Consider the following 19,022-nt stretch of genomic DNA (forward strand, 5'->3'; position numbering starts at 1 on the left):
CCCTGTCAGTGACAGCTCAGACAATATGCTCATGAAACACATGCGAGGAGTAAATCCCCCAGACACACTCATGGTGGAGATGATTCACTGAAAACAGACGCTCTGTGCACAGACTTCTCTCTCTGTGTGGGAACTAAACAAAACTGCTTCACAAACATGGTGAGTACTGCAGGTTGGACTTCAAATTGTTTTACCTCAAAATAGTGTTTTCACTACAGCTCAAAATTGTTTTTGAATGATTTATTCTATACCAATCATAACTTTAGAATTGATGCTGTGTTGTCTTTTGTTCACTCTGCTGTGAACTGTTGCTCATCCAGAGCAGTGTCCCTGTAGACCACCTGCTTGGATTTCACTTTAACTTGCAGTGTCAGATCCCACCTATTTCTACACACAGCCCCTCTGACCTGCTCTACAGTAGGCTGAAACCTGAGAGGGCTGATCCCGGCACCGAGCTGAGCCTGAAGCTTCATGAGCCTCATTAAGACACAAGCCTTGAGAATTGAGATTATCAACTCAGTCTGCTCAGAAACAGATGATTGAGATTAGGTTCCTTAATGTTGCACTTTGCACATGTGGATGTGTAACTTTAATATTTTGGTTTATTTTACTCAGAGTTACCGTGTCTCATTTACACATCTTTAAAGATCTTCACATTAGAATATGTTTGTTTTGAATCTTTAACACCTCGTGCACATCTGTTGCTTTGCTCTGTGTGTACTTTTTAATTTGAAGCTGAGGGAACCTTTTGTGACAGTGACAGTTCCCACAGTCTCTGTAAGTTGAGCTCACTAACTGGGCTGGGTGTTGCACTATTGTATCCAGAGTAATTGTTTGATTGGGCACCTCTAAATCTGCAGCACAACCAAGAAATGATCACACCGATGTCTTTGTGTCACTTCATCTCTACAAGTAGGTGTTTGTCATTAGAACCCCAGAGTAACTGAATAGGAAATGCACTGTGGCCAACAGCAGATGGGGAAAACATTAAAGTATGACAGTTTCTGTATACCTGTTATCCTCTGTGCCGTTTGTTACCTTTGTCTAGTTATCGCTCTCAGACTGGGGGCCTACCAGGCCGGTCAATATTTGGTTTGGGTCTGTGTGTGGAAAATTCGCAAATGGAACTGGTGTGATCAATGCAAGAGCAGAGCATAATCTTCCCAGAACCTAATTGCAGAGGGAAAAGATATGCGTCATCCTGACATTTTCTCATGCAATGCAATTATTAAGCTCATCTTTTGCTTCTTTCAAAAAAAAAAAAAAAAAAATGACTAACTGTTGGTTTAAGCAACCTCGCTTCCGTTCTATAAAAGGGATTTGGTATTGGAATTTATTTCTTGTTTCGTTCATAGAGGGCTATTTTGAGATGCCTCATGCGCAGTTGTGTCAGTTTTTTTTTATCATATGGGAGCAGGAGTCAGTAGACAGTCATGAGGGCTCACAGCAGGAGGCTGCATGGAGAAGTGGCAGCATCCTCTTCACATTCCACACAATATGTGTTTTTTTTTCACCATCTGTTCTTTTTGTTACCACTCCATCTGCTTAATTGTTGAGGAATATTAATCCTCAACATTTCATCCCAGAAGTGAGAGGCCCTGATTGTTCATCATGTCAGATACAAACTTTGAGGATTGGCCAACTGGGCAACAGGACCCTGAAAAGACTGACCTGAGCATGGAAACAAAATTGAGTCAATGGCAAGTAGAGCTAATAGAGAGAATAAATGATGATTATTATTTAATTAGTATTAGTACATAATATTAATATGTACATAAATAACTTGCAACAGTGGGCTTTTCACAACTGTTTCTGCGAATTCCAATTTACAAGATAGAGATGTTCAGTTTGATTGTTGAACAAGCTATAACAAGCTGACGAGCAGACATTAGGTTATTATCAGGCTGCCTTTTAAAGTTGCTCTGATCAATAATGTTATTGTAACAACAGATAAAAATATGGCTCCAAGCAGAGAAGTGGGCAGGTCAGAGTTGCCATAGAAACATGAGGCCAAGGTTGTAAGCACTGACAGTTTAACGTCAGTTGATTAAAGACTGAATGGGATATGACTTGATATCTTGTTTGGCACCGTTGTTCGATTGGCTCAGATGGATGAACGCTTATACAAATCAAAAAGCCAACAAATAAGTTTTGTCAAATTTGGTTTGAAGAACGTCTGTGTCAATCTTGGTAAAGACCAGACACAGGAATTTAGATTTTTAAGGCAAACACATCAACAGTTATAAGGCAAAATTCAAATTTTCTAATTGCAGCACCCCCTACAGGTCAAAGGACATCAGATTTCTTGACCTAACTCCTGAGTCTTTTTTCAAATATTAGTTTTCATGTCGTCCATTGGCTGTGATGGACTAAGACTTTAGAACATCAAAAAGCCATGTGATAAGTTTTGTGAGGCTTGGTCTAAAGATCCTCTTTGCCAAATTTAGTGAAGATTGGACAAAGTATGTTTTAAGTTGCAAAAACAGCAAAGACAACACATTGACCTTAAATCAAATATGGCAGAAAATCTATTGATCTCGATCCAAGGAATCCAATGCTGCCTTATTTGTGAAAATCAGACATACGGTTCTAAAAGTAAACGTGTGAACGCACTTCCACAATTCTCTTGAGGCAGTGGCCTTAAACTTGGCGAAAAGCATCAAGTGCGCCAAACCTAAAAGTAAAAATATAAAATATAAAAAACTTTTTATATATGGTTCTGGGAGGCTGCCATATGCCCACGGCAAATGAAGAAGTTTTAAGAAGAAGAAGGTAGAAACACAATTCCTATGTGTAATGTGGAAGGTGTCACTCATAGTTACAAAACCTCAGAGAATTATCACCAGACACCAGCAGTTCCCCTCAGCACTGAGGAACATTTTAATGTCTTTCAGCTCATTTGGTTTTTACGACCCACAACTTAAACATTGTTGCTCACTCTCACCGCTCTCATCAGCATTGTTTCCAGCAGCCGCAGGCAGTTGCTTTTAAGTGAATAAAAGCTTTGGTAAACCTGCTGTGCGTTACTTGCCCAGCACCAAACAGCAGAAAGACAAGGTTAGCAACTAGCTGGTGAATATAGTGAAGCATGTAGTGGCTATTTTTGTAGGGAGTTTTTTCAAGGTAAAAATATCTAAATGCTGCCTTCAACTGGCCTAAAAATATAAATTAATACTGGTGTAAACATGCACAATATTTTTGAAGGTACCCTGTCAAATAGCTTTCCTTCAACATCTCCTACCAAACTGTGTCCTCCAGGCTTAACAAACATGTCGATTGCTTTTCCTTCCTGGAAAAGCATTTGAAAAGTAAATCTTTGAATATTTTCAAACCCACAATTTTTACATCTATGTTTGCTACATACCAGTGAGTTCATTCTTGGTTGAAGGAAGAGTAGTAACAGCAAAAGGTCCACCTGCTAGCTTCTTCCAGAGCTTTCACCGTTAGCAGTTGCAGTCTGCTCAGTTGTTATGGAGATGGCTTTGTAGTTATCATGTGCCATTGCTGTCATATCGCCATACAGTATGTTACCACCACCAAATATTGCTCAGTGAAATAGTGTGAAACCACTGGCAGGAAACTGGGCCCGCATGTCCTTGCGCCCCCCTTTCAGAAGCACGTGTGAATAAAACAGGGATCTGTTCAGAGCATCAGAATGGAGATCAGTTGAAAAAGTCAAAATTTTCCACAGGATACCTTTGATTAACCCATCTGATTTCCTGCAAATCTGAAAATATATGTAGAAGATGCCAAATATCTCCCACCTGAGAAAGTAGTCTTCACATATTTGATGTAGCAGCTTTAAATTCACCCAGGTGAGTAAAGATGCCATTTGTGTTTGTGCAGAGAGAAAAAAAAAATCAAAATCACTTAAGATACAATCTCAACCTTCAAAGATACTCTTTAACACTGAACAGCTACAAGGAAGGGAATAAAGTGACCACACAGTGCATATACACCCTCTGACAAAAGGCAGAAGACGAGACTGAGGAAGTGCGAGTATAAATAAAACTGTGAGCAGTGAGATAAGTTCTTGCCGCCGAGCAGTGAGGCTGCAGTGCGCCTGTTATCTACTGCTTCTCACATTGTCTGTCATCTACTTTTACTATTGCACAGCTGGGAAACAACAAACTGTCCAGTCCATAACTAAAACTGCTCACTACAGGGAATTTTAAAGCATTTCTGCTCTGTTTGTTATTACATACAAGCAACCTGTAGCCTGTTAATCACAGGGAACAGTAATCATGCATTCAAATGAACCTCAATCATATATTTGTTTCAGCATATATCTTGAAATAGCTGCACCAGTTGTCTATCCTCCTGCACTGTTGGATCCAAATTTGTAGTAACAGTAACACAGGTAGAGAAGAGTCAGATTGAATTGGTGTAACTTGTTGCTTATAAATTCAACTAACATTTGCAAAGGGGAGATTTTGTAGTTTGTTCAAACAAGTTCCATAGACTTGTTATAAAGGCCAAACCCTGTCTTTCAGTCCTGCAGTAATGTTCCAGTTTATCCTCAAAACTCTCTCTATCCTTTGTACTTTAAAAAGTCTCCCACCTCATCTCCTGTGCCCCAACTATTCATATCTTTTCAAGTCAAACTGACTCATAAAAACTTCCAATTCAGTTATTTTAACACATGACTAAAACTGATCAGAGTATAACAAATCCTGAGATCTGCATCCAAACAAGGACAAAATCTTTCAATGGAGAGTACATTACTCGACCAATCTTTCATAGGCTTTTTCATTTAATTTTAAAATATATTAAGTTTGTGGACTTAGTGTTTTACTTTGGGCTTATAAGATTAGCTGTCTATGTGGAATGTTGACAGAAAGCTCCTAGCAAGTTTTCACCAGTTATGTGTGTTTGTGCATGAGATTTTGACATAGTTCTCACCAGTTCCAATACAGGAAATACCAGGGCAGCTGTAACGAGTTAATGTGACTGCCACAGAGCCTGAATTAGTCTCCGCAGCCTCTTCTTGAATTTATTTGGATTGGAGAGAAGGTTGATAAAGGTGATTTTCCATGGAGCACATCTGAGGATCATTTAAGATGATAAAACTGATCAGTCAGGAACAAATTCCTAACATACTGAAAGATAATTTACTTGAATACCAAATGTGCCTGTCAGTGTTTTTCCCTCTGTTTGTCTGCCTGTCCCTGTATCTCCTCTTTGTCTCCCTGTTGCCCCCGTCTCTGTATCTAAGATACTGTGGGAAAGTCTAATGTGTCATATTTACAGACTGACTTCCTGTCCAATTTCAAGAGAAGAGATTATCTCAACAACATGCTCTTCCTCAGCTTGAATAGCCTGCTCCTGCCACTCTGTCTGGGAAAATGAGCCATTTAATTTCTAAATGTTGTAAACTTTTAGCCATGTGTGACAGATTTGTTCACCACCACCATGGGTGTTGTGCTGGGCCTGGCATTTGTCTCAGTGTATAATGGATGAGGTGCTGACCTGACCCTGGGGTCGTGCCCTGGCTGTCAGGGGGCAAAAGGTCCAAGTGAACCAAGAGGGTGTTATTCCCACACTAGGAAGTGTTTCCTGAACTGGTTCCCATTCCAGTACCTCTGTGGACACTCTTATTGTGTTGACTTGATAATGCTTCTCTACAGGTCATCTCTGATTATATGGGAAGAAGACTGCAATTACCCAACCGCATCACTCTTTCAAAAATGGGGATTTCCTTTCCCTAGTACACAGTAGCATAATTAAATGGATTATACAATATATGAATAAACACCAGCAAAGATCAGTTTGAATATAAATACACTAAATCATCAGCCTTTCAGTGGGTCATTTAAAAAAAAAACCACTTTGAACTCCCCAGGAAGTTTGAAAATCCATCGATCATTTAAAGGAGCTATTTGTAAGTTTTGTTATTGCTACACAGCAAAATTTAGCATTAACTGCTGTTTACTTACCAGTGTACCAAGAGCTGTCTCCAGTGGTGGAAAGCAACACTGATGTTACGTCTTGTTTTGCTTCTATTCCTATCGCTTCTTTTCTTCTAATGAGGTTACCATGCTAACCAGCTGGCCTTGGTCCAGGCTGTGACACGTGACACGTCACTTTCTGATACCAAGTCATGTAGCGTCCAGTCTGCTTTGAAGAAGTAGTGCTGCTCAGATGGGGTATTATAACCTTTTGTCTTGTGAATGCAATGATGACTGAGGTGTTTAGCAACAGTGTCACATAGAGCTGTAAATGCTATGGCTGTGTAGCTATAGCAAAACGTACAAATAGCTCCTTTAAAGCTCAAGCATTAAAGCTACTTCTGAGGGTAGAAATTGAAAATAATATGGCGGCTAACGTAGGCAAACTTTAGGTAAATATTGCTGTAGAACAGTCATTACTGTCAGTCAGTAAAACTAAATCATTTGTCAAGAATGTTGGAACATTCTCTTGTTCCAGCTTCTCAAATGTGCAGATTTTCTGCTTTTGTCTTTTTACATTATTATAAATTGAATAGACTTGGGTTTTGGAGTGTTGGTTTATTGTATTGTATATTTCCCTATTGTAATGCCCTTCTCTTATACTGTTTCCTGTCACCCTTTAATGTTTTCCTACCCTCCCTCTTGTGTCCTGTATTCGCGGGACTGCAGATGGACATTAGCTACTAAGCTAAAATCTGGTGCAATACATCTTTTCTCAACTGAGTTTAATGTCTATTGTACATGGTCCCTGACAAATAAAATAATAATAATAATTTAAAAAAACACACAACAAGTAATCTGAAGATGTTTTTGGATTGAAAACAAAGATTGAAACAATAATCAACAGATTGGTATAATCACATATAATCAAGGTCAAAGGTTGAATTGATTGCTATATTGATATATATATATATATGTATATAAGTCTCAGACCACTTTCCCTCTTCGTGGCATGGATGGATTTTCATGAAATTCATGAAATGCAAGTAGCTTATTTTTGACTTGATGTGGCTTGTTGCCTGAACAGAAGCTTCTAGTTTTAAAAGTGTTTCCCGTGTTGTGTCTGGTGGACTGATGTTAATTTGTGAACAGGATGGAGCAGGGAGATGGGAGAGGTGAGAGAAAGGCAGAGACAGCTGTGCAGTTAAAGTGCTGAAGGCCAGCTGTCAGAGGAGCTGATCAGCACAAGCAGGCGTGTGCAGGAATCCAAAGAAGTCACAGCTGAATCCGACTCTGTTACTTTACTCGGTGAACAACACAGACACAGAACGAGGGGCACAAGTAAATACAGCACGAGGCGAGGCAGGGGGGTTCTTCACAGAGCAAGCAACCTGAATTGTGATAGTTTCAATGGTTGGACTGTGGTTTTCAAAAGAGGATACACGAAAAATGTTCACAAATTTAGGTGTCACACAAAAGTAGGTCGCACAATAGGCTGTGGTTTTAATGGCATTTGTGGCAATTACACATTCAAACTCTGTGGGCTTTTTACATGCACATCCAACTGTGATCTGGATGGACAAAACTAATTGCAAGCGTGTAACACAAGCAGAGTCTGAAGTGATGATCCTGAATCAGTTGCTCATGTCATCTTAGGACAGTGCACAGTGATGATTCCAAGGATAAAGCACAACTACATAAATCTGGGTGGTGTGGTCACAGCCTGTCATCTGACCCTACATATTTTGCCTGCATGTCTGTAGCATGACCCAGAGGATTAGGCAGGGAGTTTGCTGAGGCTTGGTGTGTGTGTGTGTGTGTGTGTTTGGGGGGGGGGGGGGGGGGGGGTCTGCAGTCAGTGTGCTCCACAGGCCTGCATCCCAACAGGTGCTGAACATGTTGGGCTCTGATGGTGAATGGACTCTTTGTTACTGAGCATTCACCATCAGAGAGAAGGCAGAGCCAGTAGAACCCCCCCGACACACACACCCACACACACACACACATACAGGCTTATCAGCTGTGGGTCGAGAGTGTGTGAGTGGGTGTGTGAGGGAGTGTGTAGTGTGTTTGTTTAGTCAGGGGTCTATCTGTCTGTCTGTGTGAAGCATTACTTCTACAGTTTCACTTCTTCTTTAATCACTGTAGTTCATCTCTTAGTATGGGTGTACAAAACTCTGGCAGACTTTCAGTTAAGAGCATTACTCAAACACTGATGGACAGGGCTGTCCACATACTTTTGACAGTATAGTGTAATCATCTCTGTAATACAAAACCTTCCAAGTAAAATTAAGTGCACTACATGTCAGTGATTTATATATCTCTGGTTTTGTATTCATAGTTTATGCAGCACTGAGAGCTGAGGCAAACTGTGAAGCTACGTAGACACCGAGTGTGTTTCTGCCTTTTATAATTCATCATCATCATCAGCATCTTCTTCTTTTAAATTCTGGGAGTCTGTTCATGGCCGCCCCTAATCAGGGATATGCTTGTCATGCTTTTAAACTACATGCTCAAATTTCAAAACATGAGGTCAGCTTCCTAGAAGATTCCTTGGCTCAAGCTGAGCTCACTTTCTGCCGTAGTGGATATTCCACCATACTGGATTCATTTTCCAATCTTCATTAAAATTGGCACAGATCATTTTCAGACCAAACCTCACAACAGTTACCATATATGTTTTTCATTTTTATTGTTCATTTGTCACAGCCAATGAGTGACATAGCCACAGAGTGTGGCAAAGCCATCAAACAGGAAGTCAGGTCATATTGTAGCAACACTCCAGCCGTATACACCTATAGTCATATAACTGTTTATGTGTTTGTCTTAGAATCCAAATTCTTGTGTCTGGTAACATCATAGAAGTACCCAAGTCTGAGATTAACCCTCACAAATGTTATCACATGGATTTTTGGTTTTCAAAAGTGTCAAACATCAAAAACAACAGCAAAGCATTTATCACAATTATCTCTAGCAGAGCTGGACCTAGAGTCAAACTTCTTTTATCATGTTAATCTCTAAACCTCTAAATCCACACCTCTGCATATTTTGTCCTTCCAAGTCTGTTGCTTTATATTTTTCAGCTGACTGTTATGATGCATTCTGTTTTCTGACTTGTCAGCAGATTGTGGAAAAGTTATAAATAGCCATAAGTCATAAGTAACATTATGACAACACAATTAGATTTGGTGCATTTGATCCTAACCCAGCTTGACTTGCATGTTTCGCGTTGGAAGTTAGAAAAGAGAACTTGATGAGCTAAGTACACACACGTATTTTTTTTTTCTCTGTGTGGCTGCAAAGTAAGTCAAACCACAACTCGCTGCCTGTCATTTCAGCTCGGTGTAGTGGTATTGGTTTAAAGTCTTGTTTCATTATTCAAAGCTTGTTTCCCATGATGACACCCCCGATGCAACGAGAGGAAATTTTCATGTCAGTGTCTGGTCATTACATGTTGCCCAATTTGATTTAGTTTTGCCACATACAGAAAAGAGCTGGGCAGTTCATGAGTTGCTTGGCTGGTGACACTGAAGACCACCTCAGCACACTGCAGAGGGTTTATACGGATACATTCATAAAAATCATCATCATTATCATTCTTCCACTGCAGAGTTAAAGCAGAATTCAAAATATTAAGCGTGACATGAGGTTTCATTTGCACAATTTATATTTGGAGTGATGAGATAGGATGCTCACAAGGTTGCAAGAGGAAGCTTTGAAGAAACTTGTTTTTCCGTCTATCTTTCAGTAGGAAGCACAAATAGGAAGTGAAAATGAAGACCAAAGAAAGATGTCATTCAAAACAAAAAAGTGCTTAACTTTTTGTTTGTTTCACAATAATTCTAAGAATGGGGGAAACAGTGACTTTGCGACAGCTAGTTGTGTTAATCCTGATTTATAAAATGGCTTTGTGCAATTTTTCCTCGTGAATCTCATGATGACTCGCACATGCAACTTGTAGCAACATTTTACAAGAGGAAATGTTGCCATTAGGCCTACGGCAGCAAAAAAAAAAAAAAAAAAGAGACGTGCCATATTCAGAAATGCAGTTGAGGATCTGCGGAATAGATTGCATCATATGTCAAAAAAGGTTTCAAGTAAAAACATCTTTCTAAATGTGGAGCAGTGCTGTGCAAATTACACTATACAAACTGAGCAGATAAATGTTGCTTTTGAAGATTCTTGGATCACACTGTGTATCTTACTTTTGTCATGTAAAAGTGACACACAGTACCAACCTGCAGGTATGTTTTACCTCCTAATCCTAATTTCCACTGTCTCTGATCTTTATTTTAGAGCACACTTGCCAAAGCTCTGTATGACAACACTGCAGAGTGTGCAGATGAACTGGCATTCAGAAAAGGTGACATTGTCCTGGTGGTGGATCAACACGTGGCCGGCACCAGTGGATGGTGGATGTGTTCGCTGTACGGACGACATGGCCTGGCTCCTGCAAACAGACTGGAGCTCCTGCCACAAACTGGAACCTCTGCGGGATACTTACACCATGTCATGGAAAAACACAAATTAATTGATGCTAAAACTGATGACAGTATGCAAAATATCTACCAGATCCCAAGTGTGCCTCGACCCTCCAGCAACCCAGCTTATGAATGCATGGACAAGATGTACAAGGTCCCATCCACTCCTTTATCAACTTCAAAAAGTGTGTCAACACTTAAACACAGCACAGAAGGACCCGAGGGAGACATGGTACAAAATGCTTTTCTTTCTACAAACATGTTCTGTGTTTATGTAGAGGAGAGAAAAAACCTGAATGTAGATGTTTAGTCAGTCTATTGCTCCAAGGTCAAAGGTGGTTCTCTTCTCTGGAAGTGTTAACTCTCATGATTAGAGAGGTAGACTGTTGCAGAAATGCAATGCTGTGAACCCCCTGCTGGCAAAAGAGCTTACAGATGGGGACCAGGGGCCTCTCCATGGGGACAGGCATGCAGCACCGGGGCCTTTATGGGCCTGTAAAAGACAAACAGACACAGACTTCAGACACTTTTAACTGCAAACAGCAGCCCAAGCCACCAGAGACCCCAGAAAGACAGAAGTGTCTGTATGGGTGCCTATGCGGCAGAAAGTGGGGAGAAATACACCCATATGTTCACCATTTCCTCTCCTGCTCCAGGGGAGTCCTGTTCCCTTCTGCAGTAGTCACCTAATATTCAATGAACAGCATGGGTTCTATTATAGAGCTGCGTTAATTGGCAAAGTGCATGCATAATGGGGTTCTCTGGCACTCTCAACAGGCTTCAGACCAAGCACTGCCCCCATTAATGCACTGATGCAGAGGTCAGTGAGGTAGACGCTGCTTTGATCAAAGCAGTGCAAGTGTTGCCAGTCAATCCTAATATTACTGTCTGTCTGTTTTGTCTACAGCCTGCATTCTCCAATATTGTGTCCAGTCCAAAATGGGAGGTTTATGATGTCCCGAGCCAAGCAAGACGAGCTTCTCTTTTCACTGTGAGCACCTGAAAATATACACAACAAAAATGATCAAAAGTATAGGCTATTTGTGGATATACTGCCACTTGATTTGTCTGATATCCTATTTGGTATTGTGCTCTTCTATTTTCAGGCATCAACAACTCCGAGACATATGTCTCGAAAACACTCACTGATGGCAATTTCGGAACTGGAGAAGAGATTTGATGATTTGAGGTGTAGCAGTCCTGGGGACGTTTATGTAAGTTTCAGACATTTAGAGGGATGAATGGAATAAGGGCGTGATGATGATGTGCTCACTTTCTTTCAATATCTTTTTTTGCATATTGTGTATTTTATTGTGTTATGGGTTCAGAATGCTTATGTTAGTAAACTAACATGTCTACACAGACTGTGTAGTGAAAGCAGCACAGTAGCAGAGCATTAGCAGCTTCAGTCCTCTGTCTGTGTCTACACAGGATGCATTCAGGTGCCAGTATTGGGTGTAAGTCGCAGTCGCTTAGTCACATGCATAAAACTGGAGAAGATAGAATGGTGCTTCAATTAAAAAAAAGTGCTTGAATAATACACATATTATAGCTTATCTTGTCCAAGATTTCTACATGTTGCAATCACAACATTTGTGCTGTAATTTTCTGCAATATTTCATCAGCATCGTTGGGCTGACTCAGTTCTGAGGATGCAAAAGCGGAAGAACAGGATCAGCACATACAAGTGTTAAAAATGTTTTTTATTTATATTAGCTAGCTGTTCATAACACAAACCAAACTAGTCAGCTAACACAAGCATAGGGCTGCCCAGAAACTAGTTGTGGGCTATAGAGTAGCCAAATTTAACATCACGTGAGCTAGCACCTAGCTACAACGCCCCTGCTCAGGTCTTTACTGGATGCTCAGAATATATTATTATATATATTATATATATTTTTATTATTTTGGAGCATTTCACCGCATTCTCCAGTATTTTCTTTTTTCTTTTTCATTCTAGCCTTCTTGGCACCATCTTTCTCCTCTTTTTGCTGCTGTCCATGCTCCCAAACCAGTGTGAACAGTGAGCACGTTCCCTAGATAAAACCAACAGGTCTCTGATAGCTGTGTGTTCCTATAGGCCTTTTATTTCTGTATAACTTTGATATTGACAGCCGTGCTCTTGTGCACAGGTGTATGCTGTTCCGCCGCCTTTGCCTCAGGACCCAAACTATGACATCCCTGTTCCCTCAGCCGCAGAAACCCACCCGAAAATGATCAGTGGATACAGCACCCTTCCCAACCCCAACAAGCCTGAGTGGATCTATGATGTGCCAGTGGGTCCTGAGAAATCCAGTCCATCCAAAGCTTCGTATGACACCATGGCCAATGAAGCTGCTTGTAGGCAGCTCTATGATACTCTTCCAGCACGTATTTGGCCCACACATAGAGGCAGTCCGACTCCTTCAGTTTATGATATACCAAAGCCCAATTCAATTGACATCCCGAGTCCTCCCAAAGTGGTCCCAATATATGACAAGCTCCCAACTCAGATGCCTACAGAGGAGTCAGTATATGATGTCCCACCCCAAGAAGAACCCTTCACCCGAGTTCTCAGTGATCCCCCCAGTGATCATATACCCCTAGAGTGCAGAGGTGATTCAGGCAATGTTCATGAACTCAATAGGGTGTGCCTGCAGAAGATGAGGAACTTTCTGGCCTCTGCATCTTTCCAAGACCTTCCAGGAAGTGGGGAGTCACTCATGCAGGAAGACAGTGAGAGAGGTAGAACCCTACATCTCTCGGCAGTAGACAGTCAAAGAATCAGCACTGCCTCCAGCTCCTCCACCAGCTCCTGTGACTCTCTGGCCCTGAGCTCGTCCTCTCCGGAGCCTTTACGAGAGGTCACACTCAGCCAGGATGAGGCCTGCCGCAGACTTCTGGAACTGCAGGAGTCTATTTGCAGGGCCGTGCCCCGGCTCATGGAGTTTGTCAGCAGTCACTGGAGGAGCAAAGAACATCTGCAGAAACACCTGAATGAGATCAAAGAAGCAGCAGAGGGCATTGCATGTTCTCTGACATGCTTCCTAAACTTTGCCTTGGATGTTAAGGGTAATGCCCGCCGTTTGACTGATGCCAACCTTCAGACGAGGCTCAATAAACAGCTGTCCATCATAGAAGACTCAGGTGTGATCCTACAACAAACGGTGAGTGCTCTGAACATGGCCGGCTGGCCCCTCAACACACTGTGCCAGGACCCGGGGCAGGTCCAGACACCTGACCAACTGGAGCGCTTTGTCATGGTGGCACGAACCATCCCAGAGGATGTCAAGCGCCTGGTGTCCATCATCATTGCCAATGGCAAGCTTCTATTTAAAGCTTCTCAGAAAGATCCACAGCCTCTCAGCACCACAGGTCAGCCAGAGACAAAGAAAAGCCCTAACACAGGTGAACAAGGAGGGGACTTAGTGGAGGACGACAATGACTATGTAGAGCTACAGGTAAACGCTTGTGATCGTTTTCAATAGGTTACTATGGAACTGGAAGAGCTTTCAACTAATAAAAACCAAAGCACACTTAGTAATGTTTTGTTTTTGCTTTTGACTGTTCCTCAGACTAGGATTGATTTTGAAAAACAGCAAAAGAAAATGCAGAGAGAACCAAAAGAGAATGTCACACCTGTCTGTAAAAAGGCACAGGTGAGTATCAACACATTATTGTATAAACACAATATAAACACATGACAAAAAACAAAATACCTTTGCCTCTCAGAAATTTGGATTTTTATGTTTCCATCTACAAGGTAGCTCCCACATATTTAAGACTTTCCTTGTAGTCAGTACAGTCAGCATGAACATGATATGTTGCTATCTTCACCTTCTCTGCTCCATCTCTTTACTTCTCAGGCTGATAACAAACGTCATTCCTCCGAGTCCAGCAGCGGCACGGAAGAAAATCAATCAAACTCCCTGTCGGAGCACTGTCGGCTTTACTTTGGCGCTCTCCAGAAGGCTATTGGGGGATTTGTGGGCAGCCTTCAGGACGGCCAGCCACCTGAGAAATTCATCTCGCAGAGTAAGCTGGTGATCATGGTGGGCCAGAGACTGGTGGACACCCTGTGCAGGGAGGCCCAGCGTGGAGGGTCTGGCCAGAGCCTCCTGTGTAAGAGCAACCACCTGTGTGCTCTCCTGAAGCAGCTGGCTGTGGCCACCAAGAAGGCAGCGCTTCACTTCCCCGATAAGCAGGCTCTGCACGAGGCTCAAGAGTTTGCAAAGGAATTGGCCCAAAGAGCGCAGCACTTTCGGATATCGCTTGACTTCTGAGAGCACACATATCAAGCATATTGATTTGTTTATACAGCAATAGACATTGGTGTATTCATCAGTCATTTCGCTATCTATTTCTCTGTTCATTCATTTCATGAAGCTTCATAGCCAAGAAGGGCATTGCTTTTAGCTGAATATTATCATCATAATGAATGCAGATGCAGGAGGACAATTTATACTAAAATAAAAGACTTAGACAGTGGATTTCCAATTTGCACATTTAGGATACTGTATTCAAGCATATTTTAAAATACAAGTTAAATATTAAGTATGAATTAATTTGTTTTATATAATTAACAACAATTTTATAATCTTTGAATATTGTTTGTTATGTGGATGTTTAATGTATTTTATGAGTTTATTGTGTAAGAGGTATACTCTCCAGGGTAGTAGTTTGGTACAGTCTACTTTCTGTGAATATCTGTGTAAATATTCTAAAAATAATGTGTTATGCATTCCAAAACTTTTCTGGACAAAAGAATAAGAACAACACCTGTAGGATTTTAATTGATATTAAAATCAAAAACTGAAAACTATATGTTGTTTTCTCTACATGTCTTTCTGGAGCACAATATAGCAACAGTACTACCAGCATATAAAACAGTTGTATTTCTTTTTACATAGACCTACATATAAACAGATTTATTTACAACAATAACTTCTACAGATTCTAACTATAAATTAAAATATACATGCCTAAATAAAAGTAAAAATGGAAACTAAAATAATATCCATTCAAGCATGATAATATGTAGGCTAATTCATGAGATGATTCCCGAAAAACACTGCAACCTTAAATACAAACTGAATGGTTTCAGATTTCTTCACAAACCAACCAGTCCTCCAACCCAAAGAAACACACAGGTCATTTTTTTCAACCCTCTGATACAACCCATAGGAGTGTCTCCTGAAATAACACCCTTAGAGCGGCAGGCATACTAGACCTTGGTTGTCATGTTTACAATAATAAACATGTAGACTGTACCAAGAGCAGCGAACCTACCTTCATTGCCACAGTTATAATAATAACGGTCATGGCTTGGTTAGGTTTTGGAAAAGATCATGATTTGGGTTCAGATAAGCACATCCTGAACATTACACAATCTTTGTTATCATGGTTACAATAATAACTACATGGTTGTCTTTGTTGAACTGTCATGGACAATACAAACAACATCAACTGCTACTTTCACATGGGAATCGAACACTGCTCTCCTGTGACATACTCCTTTTTTGTTGACCCATCCACTCACCCCAAACCCCTCCTGACGTGGACTATGTCGCTCTATGTCACTGCACTTTTCCCTTTGCTGCTGTCATAATTATTACAGCCACTAGATGTCGCCTAGCAGCAAAACCTAACTAGCTGGCCAATCAGTGAAACAAGATTAGAGGTGTGAGTTAGAGCTGCTTTAACTTAGCCAATAAAAACACTTCTCTCACTATGACTCACAAAGAAGAGGCATCAGAGGACTGAGATATAATCAGCTACAGTTTGCATGATGAACAAGGAACTTGCGGACAGTGTCCCAATGCCCCCCTTAGATCATCTAACAGGTGTAATATATGCTCCGCTCAGAATCTTTCATTGTACAATCCTGAATCCCACACATTTAGAGGAGCTCAAAGCTGACCTCCACAATGTGCTCCACCAAGCAGTCAAGGATATATTGAGGTCATGCTCCCAGAAGAATTCATCAGGGGCAGCCCTAAACATTAAACTATAAATATTTGACACCACACCTCTTGCCAGGGATTATTTCTTGAAAAGCTGCTCCCACTCCAGACATGGGGCAGACACAGCTAACTTGAACACAGCAGAAGAATCCAGGTTAAACAGATTTTTCAGTTGTTGAAAGGCTAAGCTCTTATCAATAAAAATCTGTTCCACTGTTGTGAAACCTCTGCCATGTTTTTATTATTTCATGTGAATTCTCCAGCTGAGAGGATGCTCCAGATAGGACAGGATGGGGGAGAGAGCCCCCAAATCTCCTGTGCAGCTGTTGAATAATAGAGCATGACAACCTGATAGTAACATTATTCAGTAGCAGCTGCGGTTTTGGACAGGATCTGTGTATGATTAATCTCTTGTAAGTGATTCTTGGATTTTTGTTATTGCTTGTTATGTGCTTTCCTACAGCTGAAAGGTGGTGCAGCAGAAAGGTGGTGTAGCACTGGCCTCCTTGACACACCTGCAAGTCCTCTCGCAATCAAGCTCAGTAGAAGAGCTTCCCTCGCCACTCACCTGTGGATTCCCTCCTTTAACTGCTGGAGCCCGAGTCCCTCATTTAACCCCTAAAAGGAACTCTCGTTGACTCAGTCACATGCAGTTTTGTAATAATAAACTCTTTGATTAACACCAGTGCTGCTTGTATTGTGTCTAAATCTGCCCAGGGGTCCAAACAAACTATTGCCAATACTACATAATGTAACACACGTAACATATTCATTTTCAGTATTTCTGCTGTAGCCCAGAGAGGCAGGGGTGAGGTAATCCATCTGTTGATGTCATCATTGACAGACTCAAGAATGCCATGACTATTAAGGCTGAGGAGTTGATATGGATTCCCAGATATTTCATGCCATTTGTTTTCCAGATAAAATGGATGTAATATGCATATTATATCAGATTTCAATGTGTGAGAGTTAAGAGGAATTGTCTCACTTGTTCCTTGATGATCCAGTCTTGACATTTCTCTCAGCTTAAAAAGCCTGCGTCACAATTTGAGAGTGTGGACTGTGCAGTTGGTAAAATGTGGACACTGAACATGGAGGTCTTTTTGGAGCTTGATCTGTACCAGGGACTAAAAATCTAAATTTCTCAGCCTTCCATTTTTCACCATTCTTTTCAAAATGTTGTGAGGTCATTGTGTGGTCTCTACAGAGAGGTCAGAGGTCGGTGTCATTACAGAACAGGAACTCTAGAGTTGGAGCCTTGCTTAACCCTGAAACTCTTCTGCACACAGCTTCATTTACACTTAACCTTTTCCCACCCATGGCTCTGCCCACGGATGCCAACTCTATGTACAACTTCCACTTTCAGACTGCTAGTACAGCTAAACGTTACATGAATGTGAAAATGTCATGTACACTACATATAGATTAAACTCTTCATAAGTGTAGTCTAGAAAATATTTCAGGTAAAATGACAGCAGAGTGTACAACTGATATGTTATTTATATGGTTACTCCCCATGTTCCCTATGTGGCAGTCTAACTGTAGTAAATCCTTCAAAGCTTTAATTCCAAATTTATTGCATTTTAGGTAAGATTTGTGACTGTCCGGTGATGTTCCAGTCATTCATTTTCTATTGTGACCCTTTGATTAAGATTCAGTTTTGGATGCCTTTGAGCCATATTGTGAAATCAGAAAAATCATGTTTATTGATAATGTATCAAATACATTGTATTGTAAACAAGCACTTTTTTAACTTTGGCAATAGAAAAAGTATATATATCCTCCAAACCAAAGATAATTTCTAATTACTAATATTTACAAAAAGTTAACATAAGGACTTTTTGCCTGGATGCACAGATGCATTTTTCTGATGCTGCTGAATATCAGCTGGCATGGTGGGTCCTGTTTTATTGCCTGGTCTTAAGGCCATGCCTTGAAGAGGACCTTGTTTCAAAAACTAGTTTTAGCTGATACTGTGCACATTTATTTATATTTTGTCTCTGAGTGAACCTAGGGCTTTCAGGGGCTCCTTTTGCCCTGTTAGTTATCCAGCCTTGACTGTTCATTTTGAGGAGCAGGGACAGAAAAGTCATGTTATGAATCTGTGAGTCAGAAATGTTTTCTGTTGTTTAATAGCAAATGATGGTACATTATACACACTGGAAGGCTGGACCTTCGTCTTCAGGATTTGAGACTGATTCCTTGGTTCACACACTTCCTAATTGTATGCTGCTCTCTAGGGGTATGGAACTGACATTACTTCATTCACATGTTTTGGCTGCTTTGATTATCTACCTAGGACATTTGGAACACTGTTGATGACTGGCCATTTAATGAAGTGTATTTGTGTTTATTTTGTCACAGTATTTAACAGTATACGATTACAGTGTCTGCTTCTCTTAACTTTAAATTTGATAAGACTAGATATAAATCCAAAATCTAAGCAGTAACCACACTGCAGTGCTATTGCCCCGAGGTTTAGTGAAAGTTTGAATACGTAAAATGTCATTTCCAGGTCTGTCGTTAGGTGACACTGAGTTTACTCTAAACTCTTTTGCTATATCAGATGAGTAAACTACAAACTCGCTCATTGGTCAGACGTGAAGCCTGAGGACGCAACCCCCTACTTCCGCTAAACGTAACAGCATCTCAAATCTACACCTTAAAGAGTTAAAGTCACCGATTCGCTCAGGTAACAAAAAACGAACATT

The 19,022-nt window shown here is 40.8% G+C and overlaps 2 protein-coding genes and 1 long non-coding RNA gene across 3 annotated transcripts in view; 2 read left to right on the forward strand and 1 right to left on the reverse strand.

Moving 5' to 3' along the window:
• Positions 1–15,170, forward strand: cass4 (Cas scaffold protein family member 4). Its single transcript, XM_071493283.1, has 7 exons — positions 1–159; positions 10,185–10,601; positions 11,277–11,360; positions 11,476–11,583; positions 12,502–13,809; positions 13,924–14,007; positions 14,215–15,170. The coding sequence occupies exons 1-7, from the start codon at positions 157–159 to the stop codon at positions 14,629–14,631; spliced, it is 2,421 nt and encodes an 806-aa protein (XP_071349384.1). The 5' UTR covers positions 1–156; the 3' UTR covers positions 14,632–15,170.
• The window catches only part of LOC139630142 (uncharacterized), a 9,365-nt gene continuing 597 nt past the window's right edge, over positions 10,255–19,022 (reverse strand). The window contains exons 2-3 of the long non-coding RNA XR_011693125.1: positions 10,662–10,862; positions 10,255–10,387 (exon numbers count right to left, since the gene is read on the reverse strand). This is a non-coding gene — a long non-coding RNA (uncharacterized lncRNA). The remainder of the gene's footprint in view (positions 10,388–10,661; positions 10,863–19,022) is intronic.
• Positions 18,925–19,022, forward strand: part of LOC139630138 (constitutive coactivator of PPAR-gamma-like protein 1 homolog) — a 20,964-nt gene continuing 20,866 nt past the window's right edge. Inside the window, exon 1 of the mRNA XM_071493282.1 lies at positions 18,925–19,003. The gene's annotated coding sequence lies outside the window, so the exon portion shown is untranslated. The remainder of the gene's footprint in view (positions 19,004–19,022) is intronic.

The sequence above is a fragment of the Trachinotus anak genome, unplaced genomic scaffold (assembly GCF_046630095.1).
Source record: "Trachinotus anak isolate AG129_WGS33_773 ecotype Australia unplaced genomic scaffold, CSIRO_AGI_Tana_v1 ptg000013l, whole genome shotgun sequence".
In the NCBI taxonomy this organism is placed as follows: Eukaryota; Metazoa; Chordata; class Actinopteri; order Carangiformes; family Carangidae; genus Trachinotus; species Trachinotus anak.

What these genes read in the sequence shown, in the direction of transcription:
- cass4 (XM_071493283.1), top strand. An exon ending in GCAGTCCTGGGGACGTTTAT is followed by an intron (nt 11,584 to 12,501) that starts GTAAGTTTCAGA and finishes TCTTGTGCACAG; the next exon opens with GTGTATGCTGTTCCGCCGCC. An exon ending in CTGTCTGTAAAAAGGCACAG is followed by an intron (nt 14,008 to 14,214) that starts GTGAGTATCAAC and finishes TTTACTTCTCAG; the next exon opens with GCTGATAACAAACGTCATTC.